The sequence below is a fragment of the Denticeps clupeoides genome, chromosome 19, assembly GCF_900700375.1.
Source record: "Denticeps clupeoides chromosome 19, fDenClu1.1, whole genome shotgun sequence".
NCBI classification, from domain to species: domain Eukaryota; kingdom Metazoa; phylum Chordata; class Actinopteri; order Clupeiformes; family Denticipitidae; genus Denticeps; species Denticeps clupeoides.
This window is the reverse complement of record NC_041725.1, coordinates 13,946,417-13,968,571: the sequence shown is the minus strand read 5'-3', so window position 1 is coordinate 13,968,571 and position 22,155 is coordinate 13,946,417. Positions and strand designations below refer to the sequence as shown.

At 45.1% G+C, this 22,155-nt stretch overlaps 5 protein-coding genes across 5 annotated transcripts; 3 read left to right on the top strand and 2 right to left on the bottom strand.

The window, feature by feature from the left end:
- Nucleotides 1-9: 9 nt before the first annotated feature.
- On the bottom strand, nt 10-5,848 carry LOC114769417 (complement factor B). Its single transcript, XM_028962404.1, has 18 exons — nt 5,769-5,848; nt 4,185-4,430; nt 3,911-4,096; nt 3,652-3,825; nt 3,069-3,167; nt 2,775-2,905; nt 2,538-2,676; nt 2,225-2,356; nt 1,955-2,059; nt 1,732-1,869; nt 1,519-1,616; nt 1,286-1,415; nt 951-1,095; nt 810-883; nt 637-728; nt 426-558; nt 301-350; nt 10-177 (listed from the first exon to the last, which is right to left on the bottom strand). Exons 1-18 carry the CDS (start codon nt 5,827-5,829, stop codon nt 10-12), a joined length of 2,301 nt encoding a protein of 766 aa, XP_028818237.1. The 5' UTR covers nt 5,830-5,848.
- Nucleotides 5,849-6,346: 498 nt separating this feature from the next.
- On the top strand, nt 6,347-12,806 carry mfrp (membrane frizzled-related protein). Its single transcript, XM_028962071.1, has 13 exons — nt 6,347-6,702; nt 6,772-6,883; nt 6,995-7,126; nt 7,193-7,351; nt 7,588-7,807; nt 8,355-8,485; nt 8,817-8,942; nt 9,238-9,314; nt 10,226-10,374; nt 10,977-11,107; nt 11,184-11,318; nt 11,431-11,558; nt 12,221-12,806. The coding sequence occupies exons 1-13, from the start codon at nt 6,631-6,633 to the stop codon at nt 12,434-12,436; spliced, it is 1,788 nt and encodes a 595-aa protein (XP_028817904.1). The 5' UTR covers nt 6,347-6,630; the 3' UTR covers nt 12,437-12,806.
- Nucleotides 12,807-12,860: 54 nt separating this feature from the next.
- Nucleotides 12,861-16,139, bottom strand: nudt8 (nudix hydrolase 8). The gene is made up of 5 exons (XM_028962072.1): nt 16,068-16,139; nt 14,450-15,371; nt 14,094-14,226; nt 13,876-13,953; nt 12,861-13,747 (listed from the first exon to the last, which is right to left on the bottom strand). Exons 2-5 carry the CDS (start codon nt 15,364-15,366, stop codon nt 13,562-13,564), a joined length of 1,314 nt encoding a protein of 437 aa, XP_028817905.1. The 5' UTR covers nt 15,367-15,371; nt 16,068-16,139; the 3' UTR covers nt 12,861-13,561.
- A 342-nt stretch (nt 16,140-16,481) lies between these two features.
- Nucleotides 16,482-20,677, top strand: ftr86 (finTRIM family, member 86). The gene is made up of 10 exons (XM_028962320.1): nt 16,482-17,114; nt 17,197-17,292; nt 17,368-17,601; nt 17,788-17,947; nt 18,052-18,111; nt 18,203-18,268; nt 18,396-18,461; nt 18,921-18,986; nt 19,124-19,326; nt 19,441-20,677. Exons 1-10 carry the CDS (start codon nt 16,614-16,616, stop codon nt 19,774-19,776), a joined length of 1,788 nt encoding a protein of 595 aa, XP_028818153.1. The 5' UTR covers nt 16,482-16,613; the 3' UTR covers nt 19,777-20,677.
- A 33-nt stretch (nt 20,678-20,710) lies between these two features.
- Nucleotides 20,711-22,065, top strand: cbln20 (cerebellin 20). Its single transcript, XM_028962321.1, has 4 exons — nt 20,711-20,816; nt 20,917-21,039; nt 21,113-21,253; nt 21,337-22,065. The coding sequence occupies exons 1-4, from the start codon at nt 20,810-20,812 to the stop codon at nt 21,762-21,764; spliced, it is 699 nt and encodes a 232-aa protein (XP_028818154.1). The 5' UTR covers nt 20,711-20,809; the 3' UTR covers nt 21,765-22,065.
- The last annotated feature ends 90 nt before the right edge of the window (nt 22,066-22,155 follow it).

The window sequence follows — 22,155 nt, the reverse complement described above, 5'->3', positions numbered from 1 at the left end:
ACACACAAATCAGTTGTCAGATGGTAGGAAAGCCAAATCCTTGTCCAGATATTGCTTAAGCCAGTCCACAACCGAGAAGATGTTGATGTAGAAGTCCCGAGCATCGGGTGGGGGATTGTTTCTAGAGTACTTGATGGAGTCACAGACATTTGTGTTTCCCCAACTAAGTACTCCCACCTTAAGGGGTCAAAGCAGTTTGTAGAACAGAAACCTTATTGGCCTTTGCGTAGTGTAAAATGTACCATGATCATATAAACACTTACGTATTTATGTATTAAAAGCTTTTATCAGTACACTCACTTGAAAATATCGCATCCCTTTACGAAGGAACAACGATCCCCCGGAATCACCTAGAAAAGACAAAATTATACTCTGCTCATATATGAAGAAAAGAGGTACACTGCCAAGTGTGCTGAATTCTTCACCTTTACATGCAATATCATCCCTGTGTGACTTCGATCCTCCGGTGCACAAAAACCTGTCCGTCACCACCTCTTCTGAACTAGCTGTGGTGTTGCTGAAGAATGTCTTAGATACTTGATTAATGCAGTCAGGCCTCTGCAAAGTAGATATGAATTCAAATCGGACAGAAATCCTGTTTGTTCAGTAGCTGTGCCTAAATGAGGAGGTCCTTACGTTGTCTCCAGCTTGAATGTGTGTCTGTGATCTTATATTGTCCTTGGTCAGGAAATTGGCCCGAGTCTCCTTCAAATTAAGCAAGGCTTCCTCTGGAGCCACACAAGACACTTCACTTTAGTTTCGTACATTTACAAAAATGTTACACTTCACAGGCAGTGTGGATGTCTTACCATGCTGTGCACATGTGGCATTGGTGATTTTCAGCGCCCGACTCGCCGATTCCGTACAAGGCAAACATATAGGCCTAAAAACACAGGCGCTGGTGACCGTTCACTACACATGAATAAAACCACAGCGTTATGTTATTTTACCTTGCTTTGGAGGACAGCGGGATGTCTTCCGTCTCCACCAGTGCAATGTCATAATCATAAAACTCGTTGACGTTCTTTGAACGTAGTCCTAGGACGTTGTATTGTGGATGTATGAAGAGTGATTTCGCTTTCACACTTAGGGGCGCTGAAGAAGAAAAAGCACATAACCTTATATATTTTTTTGCCATAGTAGATGTGGAAGTAGATTGCAAGACCGACAGGAAAATTCCTTGTGTCATAATGGTTTCTTCATATGGCAATTGAATATCCAGGTCTAAGATACAGAGCAAAAAAAAAAATCTATCAATCCAACCCAAATAGTGGAGAGCACTCACCATTTTCAATAGTCACCTCCTCTGGCTTGGCGCGGATGTTTCCAGATCCCTGTTTTGGTATCATCAGGCAGTGGGCAGCGGTGAGGGTCCATTTTTTAGACACAATGGAGCCCAGACAGCTTAGAGTGTTCTAAGTTCAGGGGGAGTAAGATGAGACAACTACCGAACACTTCATGTCCTGCAGATGCGCTATCATGCGGTGGTCAGTCAGAATTCAGAATTCAGCTACAGACCCACTTGACGTTCACGTGCCAAGGTCTGCTTTCCACTTTTGTAAATCCCCTGCCTTGATCCTCCTTTGCCACTCCACACATTGTCACCGCAGTGTCATCTGGTGACCAAAACAAAAAGTGACCTTGAGTCCTTGGCACTGAGCACACTATCGTGTAATCGTCTGTTCTTTTTTACTCATGACTCGGTTAGTTTCATGGGAGCTGGCCACCCACCGATCATTTTGTTGAACACCTCGCCCAGATCTTCATATTTCTTCAGGACAAACACATGCTTCTCACTTCGTTTTTTAGAGGCGAGGCCATTCAGCTCTTTCTTGTTCACGCTCTCTCCGATGCCAAACACATAGACGTCTACACACAGGGGGATATGTATAATAATATAAAATAAACCTACAAAATTCAGTTTTTTTTTCACTTTACACATTACAGTACTGACCAAGAAGGTTTTCTTCTGTGTGGTCTGTAGCAGCCGTGCTGTAGCCCAAAAAGTCCCGTATCTTAGACATCATGGCTTTTGGATTGCGCCCTGTGTTTGAATGGCCTATAAAATGTTTTTAAAAATAGGATTTCAAATTCCATTCCTTGGGGTCAAAATGTTACACTTTCCAAAAAACAATAACCATGCCTCCAGCATTTCATTACATGTAAAAAAGATGTATTATATAATAGATCATAATATGCCGCATAAAACAGGAGTACATTTTACCATCTGTCGCAATGAGAATAACATTTTGTGTCTTGTTAAAGTCATCCCTGTTCCTTGCTTTGAGTTGGCCCATTGCCTTATACACATTTTCCAGGCCTTTGTAAAGATTGGTTCCCGTTCCTCTCCCATGACCTAACAAAACGATACAGCACAGCCTCATGTCATATCACAACTTTGCTATAAACAGTGTATATAATTTATGTGCTCTCTATTCAGTAAAACCAAATGAATACATTATTAAGAAAAAAAGGTGTATTAATATAATTAAAAACATTATTCACTCACGAGTGATTCATAGTCATGCACAACTTACTTTTGTAGTTGAAGTCCATCACTTTCTTAATAACAATGTCACTGAGGTGGCTGCCATAGTCATTAAATCGGATGATTTCTTTCACATGGCTGGCATACGACAAAACATGGAATGTCAGTTTGACCTCATAGCTGTCCAGCTGGAGAAAATAAATATGCACACAAGCATGATAATGACGCACACATCTGCTTCAGGAGGGAAGAAAATAGTCAAAGCACGTAATGAACAGATCAGCACCTTCTGGATGAGGTTGGCAGTGGCCTTCCTAGCCTCCTGAATGTGATGGTCAGCAATGCTTCCTGATGTGTCAAGCAGGATGAAGATGTTGTGAATGCCCTTACTCATCTCAAGAATCCTCGAATACCTTGCTGTTACGAACATGCAAGAAGATGCGCCTTAAATATTCATAAAACACATCTACCATGCACTGTACTGCTCTACATTGTACAACGCCTTTTGTTGCTGTTTTAAATGATAATGCACTAATACTTCATTAATTCTGCTACTAATTATTAATGTAGAAGACATTACCTTTCTTTTTATATTCAGGAGATGAGACGTCCATGAGGGATGACAGAGAGCCACTCATAGCCTGGGCCACTGAACTGGGTGAATCAAATGCATACTGAGCTAAAAAGACAGACAAAAATGACTTAAAATATGACACATTAACAGTAGGGAGATATACTGTGTGTGTGTGTGTGTGTGTGTGTGTGTGTGTATATATATATATATATACACACACACACACACACACACACACAACACAGTGAATGAGAAGGTGTGTGCAAACTTTTGGCCTGTACTGTGTGTGTGTGTGTGTGTGTGTGTGTGTGTGTGTGTGTGTGTGTGTATATATATATATATATATATATATACACAGTACAGGCCAAAAGTTTGCACACACCTTCTCATTCACTGTGTTGTCTTTATCTTGTGCAAGGAGTACATAACTCCACATGTGTTCATTCATAGTTTTGATGCCTTCAGTGAGAATCTACCAATGTAAATGGTCATGAAAATAAAGAAAACACATTGAATGAGAAGGTGTGTCCAAACTTTTGACCTGTGCTATATAACTGGCCAGACTGTCTCCTGGAGAGTGAACGCTAACCCTGGCAACGAGTCTCTGTGCCACTCCACTCCCCAGAATCTAGGCACTCCCGCTCTACAGAGCCTAGCAGGTCCAGGCCCATCTCACACTGGTACTGGACCTTGTCACCTATACGGAACCGGTTCCCAATCCTCCGTCCTCCAGGCGGGATCCCGGGGTTGCTGCAGTCCTCAGCTAAAACAGAATTGTTGCATGCTTCGATTTAGAACAACAGTCTGTTTTTTTTGTTATATTGCTAATTATTTTTTTAAATGCTGACCTTGGTCATCACACACTGGAGTTTCACCAGTCCAGTGTCCCAACTGAGTGCATGTTCTTAGTGTTGAACCCTTCAGAACAAAGCCCACAGAACAGGAGAACGTCTGATTCTCACCGACCTTAAACCACTGTTTCCTGGGCAACAATTCCCCATGGTCCAGCTGAATTTGGGCGGGACACAGAATCTCTGAAGAAGGTTAAAGTTTTGGACATCAAATATGGAACCATGTCAACACTTACACTTTCGAACGCTGCTGGACCTTTAAACCACTTACCTTTACATGTTGCCCTCGATGTGGGTCTCCCACTGGCCAACCTCATGGGGGTCCAGTTCCCATCAGAGCCACACACACGTGTGCGGACGGGGTAAGGGTAGTAATTATCTTGGCATTCATACGTCAGCTCACTGCCGGCCACACCCTCCATAGAGTAGCTGACTTGACCTTTGCTGATGCTTTCAGATGTGGAGCAGTTTCTCCATTCTTCCGCTTCTTCATAGTCGTCTTCAAAGTCACTGCTCTCTGTGTCAAGCACAGTGTCTTGTGAATTCCAACTATTCTGCTTCTGACAAAATAATCATTATTTTTACATTTACATTGACGTTTGCATCTGAGGCATTTGGCAGACACTGTGCTTTCATGTTACCATCAATAATCAGTTCTGGTTCACTAAGACCCCAACTTTGAATACAATAGTTTTATTCACTCTGTTGTAGTTTTTCTTTACTTAAGTCAGGCTGTAAGAAAGTCATAGGTTTGAGGTGCAGTGCGAGGTATAATAAGGGCTGAAGTAGGATGGTGAAACCCCATGTTTGGCTTTGTAGGCCATCCTCAGTATTTTGAATCTGATGCAGGCAGCTACTGGGAGCCAGTGGAGGGAGCATAGCAGATGGGTGGTGTGGTAGAATTTGGTTTTAATCATAATAAAATGATTGTTCTAAATGTGATTATATAATGAGCAAAAGGTCCTCTAATCCAACTCACATAAAACACGACATAACATATTCTACTCCCTGATGTATTCTATGAAATACAGTGAAAAGGTCTTGTTCTCTGCTTGAATGGAAAGTGGAAATATATTATTTGGCTGAAAAACATTATACCACCAACAGGACAAAAATATTTGTTTTACCTGATTTATTTGAATTGATGTGAATTACCACAATTTACCTACACATTTTGCTTCAGACACTGGGGTGTCATCCTTTTCCCTCATTATAGACCACGTCCCAGCAGACGTGCAGGTCCTTTCACTGACCGGGTAGGGCTCATGCCCAGGTGGACACGTATATGTCAGCTTACTCCCTTCAGGATGGCCCATAGCATCCTCTTCTGAGTAGGACACTGTGCCATTTTGAATGTTTTTGGCTTTAGGGCATCGTATTTCGTCAGCATATTCATAACTTGTTTCTCCGTCTGTCTCAAAAATCAGACATTATCGTTTAATAGTGATTCAGTATATCATAATTACATTACATATTTCACTGTATTTTAGGTTAATATTATTTTGCAATTTTAGTGTAGGGTATTATTTTTAACACAGGTTCGAAGTCACATTACTTCATGGACTGCATTACCCACAAAGCTTTGCACATCACACACAAACCCAGGATGCCAAAATGCTGTAAATCATTCTAGCCTATAGGCTAGTGCACAAGTACATCTATTCATGAGGATATCATATCCTGGTTTCTGAAAAGTTCCCCCTTTCCTCCATTATTACAAATCAGACCTGGACACATACAGACATACAAAACTATCTTACATTTCAATAATCAAATAACAACGGCAAAGACACATGCACAGACGTCATGCACATTTGTGTAAGAAGCATTTAATATGGCAAAGAACAAAACTCACCGCCAGTAACTGTGAGAGGTACCAAGGTTAAGCAGAGAAAACAGACTCGGTGCAGAACCATGATGGTCCAGTTTGCAGGCTCTCGTCTTCACTACTGCACTGGTCCTGACCATCGCCAAGAGCTGGTGTATTTGATAAGAGTTTATCCATTAACTTTAACAAAGTGTATGTTGATGTTGTGCAATGTTGGAATTCACCCTTGACCCTCTCATTTCACTTTTTTCCTCCATTTATTTAGTAATTTTCTTGCTGCAGAGGAGAGTAAGCCATCAAAAGCACAATACACATATGCATATTAAAATAATTTGTGGCATCCATGTAAACTGGGGAGCTATATTCCAATAAAAGTAAACAGTAACGGGAACTTTTTGTTTGTGTGTGTGTGTGTGTGTGTGTAAACATAGGATTAGTAGATTATTATGGGGTATTACCGTAGCTGCCTCATAGAACCCCCACCCGCCCCCCCCATCCCCCGCCAAGCCCAATTTGGCCTGCCTAGTCCTCTCAGCTGACTCGGCTTTGCTGGGAACTAAGAGGGGGAGCCTAACTTCTCCACATGCCATAAGCAAAGAATTCGATGCAACAAGGCCGACAACCATCATGCTGCGGTACCGCTATCAAACAAACTATTGGATATTTCCTGTGTTTCTGTTTTGAAGAGAGATTTTTTTGGGGCGTGAACATTTTATTGTTTTCTGTATCAATTTTATTTTAAAGGTCTGAAGCTACAGTGCATAGGCAAAAGCTCCAACTCCTTCATGCTCAGAATGAATGAAAGAAAGCAAGTTTGAATTATTGATTCATGTAACACGAATTTTGACTAATGATGGACAATGAAGAATTCCAACCGGTCATATGAAGAATGAAACAGACACCTCCCAAAATGACAGATCTGTCGAGAATAACGATAGCTCCGTCATCTGACATATATCAGGTAGGAGATCTTGGCTACTGCAACGTGTTGAAAAAAAAACGTGTTTCTAATTATTGACAGCTTTTCCAGAACATGTACTGCAATCCTGCTTTTGAGCTGGAGAACGAGCCGGAGGAAATTAGGGATGACTTCAGGGAGGACTTCAGGTCTGTGGTGCCACCTGAAGTCAATAAGAAATCAAGTAAGAGCATAATCATTCAAAGAAGACTATGCTCTGTGGTCCACCATGTCTCCTTCAATTAAAAGTACACTGAAGCAGATTAATACAGTAAAAATTTATGTATTTCCCAAGGCCATGGCGTATTGAGCCTGTGCATATCAGGCCTCAGAGGGCCGTGGCACGGTTGGGGAGCAGTGGTGGTGTCGGCCGCTTTCCTGCTTCTGGTGGCAGCGCTGGGCCTGGCTTTGGTTCTCATTCTCACAAGTAAGAATAAAAAAGATTAAATCTGGCTGCCAATCATCATCTCTTACCTTTTAAACCTTTCGGCAGAACTAAACGGGCAGGCGATGGAAGCTGGGCTGGTGTCTCCTTCAGACCCATTGAGCGGTGATGGGGTTCCCTACAGTCTGCTGCCGAACCCAATCAACCACAATGCCTCTGTCAGCACAGTACCAACGTTCCCCGAGAAAACTCCCACATCACCAACAAGTATGCAAGCTATTGCTTACTGAACAACAAAGATTGCATTGCTATGTTAGAAATAAGACTTTTGCAGTGGTATTGATTTCCAAAATACCCAGATGACCTTCTTGATATGATGTTAGCCCCTGTAACTACTAATTGATAAGGGCATTTGCCAAATGCCATAAATGTAAGATCTGAATGTAGCCATACGCCAGGTGACAGTTGTATTTTTCTTTTCTTTAATTTGGTTTCTCCTAAAGAATGTGGTGGCATTTTGACCGACCCGGAAGGCACCCTCAGCTCCCCGAGTCATCCAGGCCCATATCCCCCAGACACCCTCTGTGTGTGGATCATCCGGATACAGCCTCCATCTCTCGTTCAGCTCCACATCTTCTCCATGTCCATCGAAGGCCCTTCACCATGTCTGTTTGACTGGCTTGAGGTCCGCGAGGACCCGGAACAGACGTCCACTGTCACAAGGTGGCCCTGAATGGGGTGGTAGTAGCCTAGTGGGGTGGGGTGGTAGTAGCCTAGTGGGTAACACACTCGCCTACGAACCAGAAGACCCAGGTTCAAACCCCACTTACTAACATCCCTGAGCAAGACCCTTAACCCTGAGTGTCTCCAGGGGGGGACTGTCCCTGTAACTACTGACTGTAAGTCGCTGTGGATAAGGGCAACTGGTAAATGCTGTAAATGTTCACGTTGGTGACTTTGATGGAGTTGACAACATTTTAAATCTAAGGGTGGTAGTAGCCTAGTGGGCAACACACTCGCCTATTAACCAGAAGACCCAGGTTCAAACCCCACTTACTACCATCATGTCCCTGAGCAAGACACTTAACCTTAATTTGCTCCAGGGGGGGACTGTCCCTGTAACTACTGATTCTAAGTTGCTCTGGATAAGGGTGTCTGATAAATGCTGTAAATGTAAATGTAAATGAATGAAAGGCCCTGTCCACTTTTGTAATCAGAAGCAGGATTATCATGTTGCATCTGACTCTTATTTAAACGTTCTTCATCCTAGATTCTGTGGGAACGCAGCGCCTCCCACAGTCAACACAAATAGCAGCTCTGTGTGGGTGACTTTCAGGTCAGATGGCAGCATCGGAGGGAATGGCTTCACAGCGCAGTACCACTCAGTGCTACAAGGCCAGAGTAAGTAGCGCACCAACAGGTTTTGTCGCTCAAAGTATCCTGGGAGAATGGAGCTTGTGCAAGTGGCCACTGAATAAGTTGTAGAGCAATTATGCAAGGGCTTCTGAACCTGCTCCCATTCCAGTGATTGCTAAATTCTTCTGGATTCTGGTTTGTTCTGGAGACTTGCATCGTTAGTCAAAATGTTGGTGAGTTTGCATCTGACGTGGTTTGGGTGGTCAAACCAGATCCAGGCCAAAATTATTTAGGGATGACTTCTTAGATTATCAAAAAAATAATAAAAATACGGCTGAAGGTCGTGCGTGTGTGTGTGTGTGTGTGTGTTTCTCAGAGAGCTGTACCAGGGAGGAATTCATGTGTGATGGAGGGCGGTGCCTCTTGCCCGTCTCTGTGTGTGACGGCCAGCCAAACTGTCAGGACCACAGTGACGAGGCCAACTGCAGCCACAAGCACAAAGGTGGGTGAAAGCCCAAAAAAAACTATACTGCATACAAGCTGCCACATTCCTTGTTAGGCCAATTAAGGAATGAATAAGTCAGATTGGAGTGAAAGGAGCTTCCTGGAACTGCTGTGTTCCTTGTGTTTTATGAGGTTTATGAATTTTGCAATAGAGAAAATACTGATTTTTTTTGTCAGCAGAGCAGAAGCAGTTATGTCTCTATTGCTAATGTTACAGAATTGTAATGTTACACCAAATCATTGGCCAAGTTTGTGTTGTGCATTACTTTTTTCTTGCTGTTCTTTTTGTGCAGAATGTGGTGGGAAAATTGCAGGGCCAAGCGGTTCGCTGTACAGTCCAAATCACCCAAAGCCTTATCCTCATCAACAGGTAAATCTATGCTTATGGAAATCAGCTTTGCAGTTATGAAAATGCTGTTTCACTATAGCACACTTAATCATGAACTCCGATCTGATGTGAAATAGCAGTAAAACTTTCTCACTGCCCAGTTCACTGCCCACGCACCCTTGAATGAGCAGAGACCCCTTCTCCTGCAACCCACTTCCTTCTTCTATTTAAGTGAAAGTGAAGTGATTGTGATACACTGCAGCACACGGTGCACACAACGAAATGTGTCCTCTGCTTTTAACCATCACCCTTGGTGAGCAGTGGGCAGCCATGACAGGTGCCCGGGCAGCAGTGTGTGGGGACGGAGCTTTACTCAGTGGCACCTTGGCAGGTGGGGAATCGAACCGGCAACCTTCCGATTCCTTACCCGCTAGGCCACCACTATTCCCTGTAAACTGCTCATGCTCAGAATCCATCAGCCAGTGAAAAAATGATGCGTTGTTTGTTGACCTGTAGTGCCCAGCCTCATGATAGATTAGAGAAAGATACCAAGTGCTGTTGTGTGAAGTCACTTTACTGATGCTGACTTTAAAATACTGGTTAAAAAATGTTTTTGGGTGTATTGAAATAAATACATATTTTGTAATTTTGCCCAAGTCTTTATGTCCCCCCCCCCATAAAACAGCCTATAAGCATATTTAGAACATCTTCATACAGTTTGGTGTGATAAGACATGAAACTAAATATCTGCTGCTCTCCAGGGGTTACGTTCCATTCCATGGGATCATCTCCAGCTCCATCTGGATGAGTGGGATTAGAGGGATCAGGGGTGGCTTTAATGAAATTAAACTCAGCCATCTTACTTTCTCTGCTGAAGGCTGATAAACATATTCTGTTAGATTCCTTGTTGCCGAAAGAACCCTGTTTCAGAACATATTTCATGTCTTTCTTAGCTGTGCACTTGGACTATATCAGTGCAGGAAGGCGATGTGGTCAGACTGAGCTTCCGAAACTTTAGTCTGGAGACGCAGGATGTGTGTGAGTTTGATTATGTGGAGGTCCATGACAGCGCTAACGCGGGTGGTGGCAACGTTCTTGGACGGTGAGGTTTTGAACCTTGTTTTATGGCTTTCCTTACTCTTTTGTTCTTTAAGATGATTTTTTTGTTATTGGAATCATCCTTTAAAAAAAACTCCATCCGTCTACTGAACTGTTTTAAATACTAGTACAGCTATAAAAAAAAAAGTAATTCTGATTTTGATCAGGTTGGTGGTAGCCTAGTGGGTAACACACTCGCCTATGAACCAGGAGACCCAGGTTCAAATCCCACTTACTACCATTGTGTCCCTGAGCAAGACACTTAACCTTAAGTTGCCCCAGGGGGGGACTGGATAAGGGCGTCTGGTAAATGTAAATGATCAGAAGGATAAACCTTCAGCTCCCCACCCCAAACTAATTACTGACTGCATGAATAACTTTTCAGAAGTTAGACATTTCTGTATTGTAAATCCTTTTTGATTGATCACAGGCAATACTATAATAATTATAGAAACTATCATCATAAAAAAATGAAAACATATTGCTGCATGTGTCAGAATCATATAGAATCTATAGGTTTCCCTTTTTGAATTCACTAGTTTGTTATGTGTCCACCCCTTTTGAGGTAGTAGCAGGACACACGTGTCTTTCTGTGCTGTTTATAAGGTTCTGCGGCTCCAGCCTCCCTCCAGACCTGACATCCTCTGGGCCTGCCATGACCGTGCTCTTCGTGGCAGATGAAGGCGTGGCCGACAGTGGCTTCTACGCCTCTTACCAAGCCATCTCCCTCTCTGACAGTGAGTTGTCCAGCTGTGGTGGAAATGTCTGGTTTGGAATCCTCGCTGAAGACCTGCTAATGTCCCCTCGTGTCAGGGACGTGTGGCTCTGCCCAGTTCACCTGCAGCAGTGGCGCGTGTCTGCATCAGGACTGGCTGTGTGACGGATGGAATGACTGCACCGATGGCGCCGATGAGCAGAACTGTGGCAACTCCACCTATCCTCCATTCAGTAGGAACACACATGCCTCCAGCCATGAAACACCTCACATATCTTTATCATTATGTCCTAATTATGATTTGATATGAAGCAGCCGGCAAATATTAGTGATTTTCCTTGGCAGCCTCATCCTGCGAGCCGATTCAGGTGGAGATGTGTCAGGGTTTGTCCTACAACCTTACTTCCTTTCCCAACATCTGGCTCTCCATCGCTGACCAGCGAGAAGCAGCTGCCATTCTGCGGCAGTACAGAGTGAGTTTCCCCACCTGAGCATACGTTATTGCATCTCTCTTTCTAAATTTCCTGTCCATCTAGGGCGTGACTGTCCAAATTTTTTTTCCCCGAGAACCATATACAGAAGGATTGAGCCCCTCACTAGACGTGATGTACACTGCCTAGTTTCTAATGCACTATAGTGCAGGTGATGTGAAGGTCTGATGTTTGATATAATAATGTTGTCCTACATTCTACGCTTTCATCACAAAATACTTGAATAAAAATAAATGGAATTCCATGGGTGACCCGATCTAGGGTCAAGTGCCACGTTTTAGTGATTTATTACCATTGAGTAAAATTCTCATGCCTTAGTTGTAGCAGAGTTCAGGGTACGGATCAAAAAGGTGCCTATCCAGTCCAACAACACGGCTGTAATAAATAACATCACAGTGTGTTGAAGGGGATAGACGTTTAGGATTCTGATGGCTTGTGGAAAGAAACTGCATGTCCAGAGAGGACATTGTTCTGAGATTTTTTTTTGATTGGTCACAAAATGTGTTACCAAAGACCTCAAAAACCTAAAAAAACATCCCTTGATGCATTAATGTAAAATTCCGTGACCTGGTATGGTTCAGCCAACCAGAGCACAGAACTACAGAAGGTTTAATGCATTGATCCCCGTTTTTTCCCTGGTGCAGGTGCTGCGGGAGCTCTCGTGTTTTGAGCCCTTGCGCAGGTTGGTGTGTGGGATGTTCGTGCCTCACTGTAGCCCCCTGGGCGGGGTGCTCCAGCCCTGCAGGTCGGTGTGCTCCTCAGCTGAGCAGCAGTGCGGCCAGACTCTGTCCCTCTTCACCCTGAGCTGGCCCTTCAATTGCCATCTGCTTCCTGAGACGCAGGAATGCTCTCTCCCATAGAAGATTGCACAACCCTAGAAACTGTGAAATCTTTGCTCTGTTTGGCTTCAGCCCATGGTGGATACAGGGTCAGGGACGGTCCTTTCTGCAAGACAATTCACACTTTCGCAATCAGTCCCTCAAGGGATTCATGGCCCATACCAATCCACACAAGAATTCTTGGGTTTTGCCTCATTGATTTACCTCCTGTTAAGGACCGTCTCTTGTGGGTCAGATGTCATTTTATTTATTATAATAACACTTATAGTCATAAGAATAAAAAAAAAAAAGTATTCCATAAAAGTCCTTCAAAAGCAAATGGTACATATCAATGCTTTAAGAAAAAAACATTTGTTGACTTGACCAAACGTAATAAAACCTCACAATTTTGTGTTTTTTTTTCTTTATTGCATTTTTCCAATACAGATCGTGTCTTGTATTAAAACACTACTGCATTTAACATGCACCTATACACACACACAAAATGATGTGCTTACATGTTAAAACACTCGCCATGTACAAACAGCAGCTTCTTATTGTTTATCCATATCAACTTTGCAAGCCCAGTCCATTCTGTGAGAAATGTCTCTGAAATATATATATAAAAATAAATAAATCCCCACATAATGAACATGGGACTTTTTATTAAAGCTCCTCTTACACGACCTGGCGCAGCATGGTGAAGTCAGAGTTAACAGCAGCTGGATCTCTCTGTAGTGTGCTGGTATGATTTGGGTTTTGAAATCTGCCGGCATGGCACTGAACCTGAATGAAGCCCACAGTGTTGATGATGATGAATATGTGGATGGAAGGGGGGTTCGAAGTTCTAAAAGCAAAAAACTTCCCACAGGAGACGGTTTCATGTACTGCACACCACTCAAGCAATACAACTTGAGTTGCACCATGCTGAAATAAACTTTCATAAGCGAAGCCTTGAAAACAAACTCTGCACACACTGACACAGTGTTTGACTGATTGTCAAGGGATATGAAACATTATTCGAAAGAGGAAAAAAAAACAACAAGTTGCAATACATTTAAATCTTTAGTGGAAGAAATTCCAACCACAGTCCGATTGGCCAGCTTGGGTGACTTGTAACCTTCCTTGGTGGTTTTCCAACCTCTTTCTGTAAGACCATCTCAAAGCCTAAGGTGGTACGACGATCTTTAAGGTGTGATCCAATGCTACTGCTGTGAGCCCCCAAACACGATGTTTCCCATTACGGAACACTGGGAGCGTGAAACCATAGCGATCGCCGGTGCGAAAATGCGTGTAGCCCCGATTCTCTGGTCTGCACACATGGGCCAGGGTGAGAGTGAAGATTTCCTCTACCTCAAATTGGAAACACATGAGGAAATTCCAATGAATACACTGAAGGTATCTGGAATGAATCTGTTAAATACAATATTGAAGAAGGACGTTTATGGTAAAAAAAAAAAAAAAAAAAATTACCTACTTACCTCGCTGGGATTAGGTCGAAATGACAGCGCCTCCACTGGCCCAACATTAGCCAGTACTGGAGCAATCCTCATTCCATACTATATAAAGGAAATTACAACCTCAAAACAACAGACTATATTGTATAACTATATTCATTTTATTCCCCAACATTTTGTGTCACACAGTGATACGAATCCTTCAGATTCAGGGGTCACAGGGCCTCCCCTTCCCTTCTCACCATGTCACTGAGGGGCTTGAGTAGACCCCACACCTGTCCTGGAGTGACAGTAACACCAAGCTCCTCGCGAGCCTCCCGCAGTGCTGTGTGGACAACATCCCGGTCTGAAGGGTCTTTCTTACCCCCCGCAAAACTGTAAAGACACATAAAGAAGGTTGGGACATCTTATTTGCCGGCTTAAAACCACAATTCACAAGCGCAGTTTAGCAGATGCCCTTATCCAGAGCGACTTACGATCAGTCTTTACCGATTGCTCAGACACACAATGGTCTGGTTCTCGGGCGAGTGTGTTACCCACTAGACTACTACCAACGCGTAATGTTCCGAGTCTCTCCACTATCAGAGGTTCAGGTTACCTTACATCTCCCTTGTGTCTTCCTTTCAGCTTGCTGGATCGGAGGGTGAAGAGGAAGGCCGGCTCCCCTCCCACACTGCAGAGGCAAATCAGCACTGCCGCCCAGCTCTTGCCACGCTCCTTCTGGTACAGAGCGGCGTTGGGCTCCAGGCTCCTCCGGCACCGAGCCTCGTTCTCCGCCGACAGGCAGTCGTCCACGGCCACCCTGAGCGGAGCTGCTTCGTGCAGACGGCGGGCACGAGTCTTTAGCCTGAGCCCATGCACGGCATCCACTATGAGGCGACGAGTCCACAGTCTCGACGGAGACGTTTGAGGAAACAGTATCTTATTAATCTCATTCCGTAATAATGGCTGTGAGCCCTGGCGTCTTTCAAAGCAGCACAAACAGTGTCCCTCTTTCCAAGCTGAATGGAGGTCATGGTCCTTCTGGCTTTTTTGTGATGGGATCTTCACACGGTCCGACCTTTCTGGAGTCTTACAACATGATAAACTTTCCTGTAAAGTCATTGGACGTGCTGAGTGTTGGACTGAGGGCCGTGTCGATTCCGCTTGTACGCTACAGAAAAGTTTAGAACTGGACAGCTGCAGGCTGAAGGAACATCTAGCGTTTATAAAGCGCTCTTGAAGAGTCCTGCAGTGTAAGGCCGCAGCGGCATCGGAAGGCCGTCTGCTTCGTGCATGTGGAGTTCTGTGCAAAAACCCGTGTCCTTCAAAAGGGACTTCTTGAAGCTCCGTTCTGTTCTCAAAGGAACGGGTCCCATGAAATGTGCCGCGACACGGTGCGCTTCCTGGTATCATATGCTTCCACTTCAAAGTTTCGGGAAGGACAGGGACTCCGGCGTCTCTGAGAAGCAGCCACCATGAGCAGCGCGTCCCTAGATGGCAGGGTGGGGCCACCAGGCGGGGACACCTGAACATCCTGCCTGAAATGAGCAAATGGCCATGACGTGATGGAACATGCGACATGGCTCACCAAAAAAATAAAATTACTGACACGACGTGTTCGAAACGACGACACGATATTATATTGCACGCGCGCGATCCACAACGTCCGTGTAGTGACGTCAGAGCACCGCGTTCTGTTCCATTCACGTTTCAATCCTGACTGAAGGTTAAAAAAAAAAAAAAAAAAGTCTAACGCACGATCCTGTTCTATCCAAACCACACTCACTCGACCCATGAGCGAATATGAATCGAACGTGCCACTAAAATAATCATTTTTATTATTGTCGGACGGCGTCAGCTACCGAGTCTCCGTTCAAGCCGACAATAACAACAAAGTTGCGCTCTTATAAGTTCCATTTAAGTTGGCAAAATTAGCCATTAAGGCCAGGTATTGTTACCGAACACAAAAATTGCCAGTGCCTGGCCACGTTAGATGCTGCTTTTTAAAATCTGCAGCACCTGTGCTGCTTGTGATTTTTTTCCTTAATGGTGACTAGCCTAGCTAACCGTGGTTAGCAAAACCGGCTGCCATTAAATAAATAATAATAAATAAGTCTTTAGCGCAGCGCGGAAAAGAATCGTCTCGAAGCGTTGGTGAGTGCGCGAAAAAAAAAAACCCAAAAGGCGCAAATCCGAGTAGCGTGTGCGTGATATGAAAACGCCACACGACTCACCTCGGATTCGGGAACCGGCGACTTGCGGGACACCGCGGCTGCTGCCACCGCTGAATATGGCGCACGGGTGGCTTCGTTTCTGCCCTCACTGTCCTCACCATGGCGGAGCCACCGGACGATTTGATTGGTTACAATGCTGTCTGGTGACTTAGCAAAATTAACTTTTAAAATTATTTAAAAAAAAAAAAGAAATTTGCACAGTGCCCTCATTCATTTCGTGGAGACGAATATTGCCAAACCCGTCCTTTCTCAATCTAATTTACATTATAAGCACCCCCACTTACAAATGGAAACGACGGGCGTTCCTCCTCGTGGTGAATCATTTATTAGCATTTATCAGCATTTCATGTGTCGGTGCCTTGAAGCTGTCTCATGCTGCTGATTGGCACCTGAGGTCACCCACGTAGCGTGGAAAGTTCTCCTGTCCTACCTGTTTTTCCGGTGCAAACCCAGCCCATTCCGTTTTTAAGAACCGTGCGGTGTGCCGTTGAGGGCAAAGCGACTTCCTTCTCCAGGGCAAACTCGCCACCTCGCTTCTCAACCAGCATGGCCTCCGCGTGGCCTCCAGAAGAGTTTGTGTGCCCGGTGTGCTTGGAGGTCCTCAAGGATCCTGCCACCCTTCCTTGCGGACACTCTTACTGCCTTCTCTGTATCCAGAAGCACTGGGACAAAGGTGCTTCCAAGAACATCTACAGCTGCCCACAGTGCAGGCAGACCTTCAAGCCCCGGCCAGCCTTGTCCAGGAGTACGGTGCTGGTGGAGGCCATGGAGAAGATCAGGGCGAGCTCGCAGAAGATACAGAGGCCCAGCTCTCCTGTCTACGTGACGGTTTTGCCGTCGTTGCCGGCTTCGAACGGAGACGCTCCCGCCCCGGCTAACTTGTACCCTGAGCTCCCGACGCTTTCGCTCAAGCTCTGCTCGGACCACCAGCAGCCGCTGGAGTTCTACTGTCGAGATGACCGGTCGGTCGTGTGCGAGGAGTGCAGCCTCTACGGCCACAAGGGCCACCAGGTCGTTCGACCGGACGAGGAAAGGAGAGAAAAGCAGGTGGGCTGGTCCCGAAGGTCGCCCGCTTTTTCTCCTGTTTGAAATGCACATTCCTAAATTCTCTTCTCGTGACGTTCAACAGCGAGAGCTGCTTCAGGTCCAATCTGGGGTGCTGAAGAGAATCCAGGACACATACAGGGCCACCCAGGAGCTGCCGGAGGCTTTACTCAGTTACAAGGTGGGTAGGGACGTGTTGTCTGTGCGTTTGCCCGCGGCCGTCCCGCTGACTCCATTATGCCGCCCTGCCCCGTAGGCTGCTGTCGAGGGCTTCCAGAAAGACGTAGTGCCGGCGTTTGCGGAGCTGGCGAGGAGCCTGGAACGGATGGGTTGCGAAGTCAGCGAGCTGCTGCGAGCCCACGAGTCCTCCTCGCAGAGCCGTTCGGAGGGCTACGTCTCCAGGCTGCAGCAGGAGGTGGCCGAGCTGCGCAGGAAGGATGCGGAGCTGCGCTCTCTTTTCAGCACGCAGGACGATGTCACTTTTCTGGAGGTACCCCTCCTTGGTGAAATTCAATTACTTCGAGAGACTAGAGGCTGTGGGTCAGACTAATTCAATTCACATGAAACCACATATTTTAATGCTTAATTTGAGTGGAAATGTGACACGACACAGGGCAAAAGGCCCAACATTCCACAGATACCTCACATTGTCATGCCTTTCGTACACGTTCAACAGGCTCTTCTCACTCTGGACATCACAACGCTGGCTGGGCGCGGGGAGGCCGGATATCCGCGCTTCGAAGCTGTGGCCTCAGAGGTCAGAACAGAGCTGGATTTGCTGAGAGACGGGCTGCAGGGCCTCTGCAAAGCCAGCCTGGCCAATATATTCCGAACCGGTGAGCCAGTGCGAGTGCTTTGTGTTCCTTACGTACTGAAGGATTGTGTGGATCATTGTCCGAGGTTTTAAATAAAGGCGTTGTTTTAACCCCCCCGCCTCCAGTTAATGATGCTACGTTATCATTACCAAGTGGTGAAAGGTCAATGGCAGGACCCGCTCCCAGTAAGCAACAAGTTATGCCAAAGATTTCTTACAAATTTGTGTTTGCAGACGCAAAGTTCATTTTCAAGTTATTTTTTTTCCCCATTTGCAGCCGACCCCCCACCCCTGCCAGCGCGACCCGCAGCAATGATTCGTTCTGCCACCCTGCCAAGCCCAGGTGAGCAGGAAGTGAAATTTTAATCTTACGCTATATAATCATTATTTACATTTGCTGTTTTTCAAGAAATGCATGCATAATTTCTGAAGGCTCATGCCTGTTGACCTTTTTTTTTTTTTTTGTCCAGCACAAATCAGTCCTCCATCAGTTCCTGATCATGCAGCAGCACTGACCCGTTCTGTAACACTACCAGGTAATGCAGATCAAATTTATTTTTTTTGACACCGTTATATTTCAGAGTGATTTGTTTGTTATATAGTATGAAGATTCGAGATTCAAGATTGGTTTGTCAGTCCAACATTATATACAGTATACCGTGTATTGAAATAATGTTTCACACAAACCCCCCCTTAGTGCAATCATAAAAGAAAGAAAAATATATATGTATATACACACTAAACTAAACTATACTAACTAAAACGAAAGCTTAAATACTGTACAGGTTTCTCTATAGGAGAAAATTAGAACTTTTCTGTACAGTGAACAGGTCGAACAGGACATAACTGGACATCATTGTGTAGGATACTTGTAAGTGGATATGTTGGATATTTCAGGCAGGACACAAGACAAGCCAAACATGTGCAAAATGTACAGGAATGTGCAAAAAGAGCAGAAATGTGCAAAACGAAATATATTGCTCTATTTTGTTCAGGTCAAGATGTTACCGTCAGCTATCTGTCATTTCCAGAACCAAAAAGCAGAGAGGAGATGGTTAAGTGTGAGTATCTTCCACCACGAGCAGACAATTTGCTGATTGTCCTTTGGGAGATTTAATTTTCTTTTTTTTTTTTTTTTTTTACATAATTTGTCATTCATTTGTAATCTACATACAGCTATGACTGGTCTTTTTTTCAGTTCGTTTTGAGCCCACATTTGATCCCAACACTGCTTACCGTCACATTCGCATCTCTGATGGAGACCGCAAAGCCACTCTGCGGGTTGAGAACATGAACTACCCCGAGCATCAGGACCGCTTCCTCTACTGGAGACAAGTGTTGTGCAAGGAGTCCATAGCCGGGAGCCCGTACTACTGGGAGGTGGAGTGGACTGGACCGAAGGTTATTAGTTATGTTTGTATCTCTCATGCCATAACATTTGCCGATTATTGGATTTCTGTAGATGAATGTGCAACGATTTACGTAATAGGTCATGTGAAATCCTCTTTACGATAGGTGACCATTGGCGTTGCCTACAGGGAGCTGGGTAGGCAAGGGTCTGATGATGAAGCCAGGCTTGGATATAATGCAAACTCCTGGGGCCTTTACTGGTCTGGCACAGCTTTCTCCCTGTGGCATGCTGGTAAGGAGACGCCACTCACAGGCCCTAAAGCACGTCGGATCGGGATCTACCTGGACCACCAGGCAGGACTTCTGGCTTTCTACAGAGTGTCTCATGGACAGGCCCGACTCATTCACAGCCTCAAGAGTGCCTTCAATCGCCCACTGTTCCCAGGATTCCGGTTCTGGACCGGAGTAGGAGCTACTGTCACCATCTGTGAACAGGACTAGCGAGATCTCAATGTGTGGAGAGTCCTGAGCAAAATCCTGATTGACTAGCCCACCCCCTGTCTCTTATTCTCTCAAGTTAATGAATACCGATGTAATTGGGTGATAATTGTGAAATTGTACTCCATCTTCCTTTAGTCAACTTCTTCACTCAATGAAAGCAAGATGGGACTTTGGGAATTAGTTTTCTACTCGCTGTCTCCTCCTAGAGGGCTTAGTGGGAACAAGTCTGAAAAACAATAGAAGTGGGAGGCTAAACAGATGCGGTAAATGTGATAGTTTCCTTCCCGTAGATGTGGCTGTTTACCTCAATTATTGCTCAGATGTATAATCCTAAATGTGATCCCATTTTTGGAGTTAACCTATTGATGGATAAAGTGTGTGAGATTGTCTGATAACTTTTATTCATGATCATATCTTGCTGAGAGAAGCCAGTGCAATCGATCTCTACCTACATTCTCTTCTGGCCTTTGCTCACCTTCTCTTTTCTCTCCTTTCCACTTGGGCTTTGGCCCAGAAACCAGTAATGCTTCCCTATTGTGGCCATTGTCCATTCTTATCATTGTCATTTAAACAGCCTTGTCCAAAAGGTGTTTTCTGCTCTTGTTCCTTTTATTTTTTCTAACAAACTTTATGAGAACTGAGTAGTCTACTGATGTGATAACATTAACCAGATGCTCAAAGTGATTTAATGAATTCGCTTCCTTCAAAAACTATGCACATCAGTGTCCTGAAAGGCAAAAAAATCAGGGAATTTAGACATGCCTTGTATTATGTGTGATCAATAAAGAATTGAATTTTGGTTGAAAAATATCAGCTGCTAATTATATCACCTATAGATAGAAATCAATACCTTGCCCCACATACTGCAACACAGTGCAACCCACAAACAAAGATATAAAGTTGCTGAAACGCCACTGTACTGGTAGGCGGAGCACGCAACAGGATTATATCTGATAATCCAGCTCGTTCCGTGTCCATTACCACCGCTGGTCTGTCTGTGTGCGATCCATAGAGAGCATCAGGGAAGTGCAGGATGAGAGGTGAGGTCTGGAGCTCCTGGACAGACATTCATAGGATTCTATTGCTTTGGTGTGACTAACTACCATGTATCTATTTAAATTCTCTTTCCTTTCTGGAAAGCCTTTTTGTTTAGCTTTTCCACAGCCATTGCGGCGCTATGCTTGTTGGACGCGGTTCTGTCTCAAAGTTCCCACTACAACTGGAATGGTCCTGGTGTGACCCCTGAGCCGGTCATGGACAATGGTGAGACAGGATTCCCGCTTATTCCTGAGGTCCACATATCCCGCTGACATATTTCCCGCCTTTTCTTCGGCAGTATGTCTGACAAACGAGGCGTCCTGCGGCTGCTGCCTGATGCAGAGGCAGATGAGTAGGATGGAGGCGTTCTTCAATCTGAGCATAAGTGAGCTGCAAAAGGAACTGGACACGGCACAGGCGGCGCTCAACAAAGTCCGCTGTGAGACCCCTCTGCTCACCTTCTCGCGTGGTTTTTGTTCACACGACTTTGAATTTGCTTGTTTGTACATTTTCCATCCGCAGCGAGCCGCAGCGCGTTTTCTGTGGCTCTGAATGACACGCGCCGTTGCTTGGGCCCGTTCCGTGAAGACAGCACCATCAAGTATCAGTCCGTCTTCCTGAACCTGGGCGATGGCTACAGCACCACCACAGGGGTCTTCACCGTACCACGCTCAGGGGTCTACGTCCTGGCCCTCACCATCTACAGTGATGCCGGCTCTCCCGGCGCTCTGCTGGCCGCCTGCGCCAGACTGCGCAACAACGGCCGTCTCCTGGCCACGGCCAGCGAGAACAACACCCAGGACCAGGAGGACAGCAGTAGCCATGTCCTGGCAGTGCAGCTCCAGGCTGGGGACAAAGTGGACATGCAGCTGCCCGCCGGCTGCTACCTGTGCGACGACCGCAGCCACTACAACACCTTCACCGGCTTCATGCTCTACTCCACCGACTGAGGCTGACCTGCCCGCCCACACCAACCAACCCAACAGCCCCGTCTCATCACTCTGCCTTCTGATGGCCACAACTCCACAACTCTTGGACAAATCCAGCACGAAACCTCTTTTTTATTATTTGGTTTGAATATTCTTAGTCTCCTGACCCTTAAACCTGTTTCATTGACCATGAATTATAAAGTTGCTTGATTTATTTACAGCAATAGTTTGATAAGTGGGCTTCATTTTATACCTCTGCATCAAAAGGCCAAATATGTGCATTGTAACATGTTGGAAATAAAGTCTAAATGTACTACAAGCATTTGTGTTTCTCTCATGATCTCTTTCTCTGCTTGGAACTGTTTAACACATAAAAATGGTTCCACGTTTATAACACAATGACAAATTGTGA

Excerpts from the sequence above, each read along its gene's own strand:
- LOC114769417 (XM_028962404.1), bottom strand. The coding sequence starts at position 5,829 with ATGGTTCTGCACCGAGTCTGTTTTCTCTGCTTAACCTTGGTACCTCTC. Across the intron at positions 2,677-2,774 it reads CTGCCAACCTCATCCAGAAG|CTGGACAGCTATGAGGTCAA; the intron begins GTGCTGATCTGT and ends TATTTTCTCCAG. Across the intron at positions 1,096-1,285 it reads GGAGGTGACTATTGAAAATG|CGCCCCTAAGTGTGAAAGCG; the intron begins GTGAGTGCTCTC and ends TTTCTTCTTCAG.
- mfrp (XM_028962071.1), top strand. The coding sequence starts at position 6,631 with ATGAAACAGACACCTCCCAAAATGACAGATCTGTCGAGAATAACGATA. Across the intron at positions 8,943-9,237 it reads CTGCAGCCACAAGCACAAAG|AATGTGGTGGGAAAATTGCA; the intron begins GTGGGTGAAAGC and ends CTTTTTGTGCAG. Across the intron at positions 9,315-10,225 it reads AGCCTTATCCTCATCAACAG|CTGTGCACTTGGACTATATC; the intron begins GTAAATCTATGC and ends TGTCTTTCTTAG.
- nudt8 (XM_028962072.1), bottom strand. The coding sequence starts at position 15,366 with ATGTTCAGGTGTCCCCGCCTGGTGGCCCCACCCTGCCATCTAGGGACG. Across the intron at positions 13,954-14,093 it reads TCAAGCCCCTCAGTGACATG|TATGGAATGAGGATTGCTCC; the intron begins GTGAGAAGGGAA and ends TCCTTTATATAG. Across the intron at positions 13,748-13,875 it reads TTCGACCTAATCCCAGCGAG|GTAGAGGAAATCTTCACTCT; the intron begins GTAAGTAGGTAA and ends TTCCAATTTGAG.
- ftr86 (XM_028962320.1), top strand. The coding sequence starts at position 16,614 with ATGGCCTCCGCGTGGCCTCCAGAAGAGTTTGTGTGCCCGGTGTGCTTG. Across the intron at positions 17,602-17,787 it reads ACGATGTCACTTTTCTGGAG|GCTCTTCTCACTCTGGACAT; the intron begins GTACCCCTCCTT and ends CACGTTCAACAG. Across the intron at positions 19,327-19,440 it reads TGGAGTGGACTGGACCGAAG|GTGACCATTGGCGTTGCCTA; the intron begins GTTATTAGTTAT and ends TCTTTACGATAG.
- cbln20 (XM_028962321.1), top strand. Across the intron at positions 21,040-21,112 it reads TGAGCCGGTCATGGACAATG|TATGTCTGACAAACGAGGCG; the intron begins GTGAGACAGGAT and ends TTTCTTCGGCAG. Across the intron at positions 21,254-21,336 it reads GGCGCTCAACAAAGTCCGCT|CGAGCCGCAGCGCGTTTTCT; the intron begins GTGAGACCCCTC and ends TTCCATCCGCAG.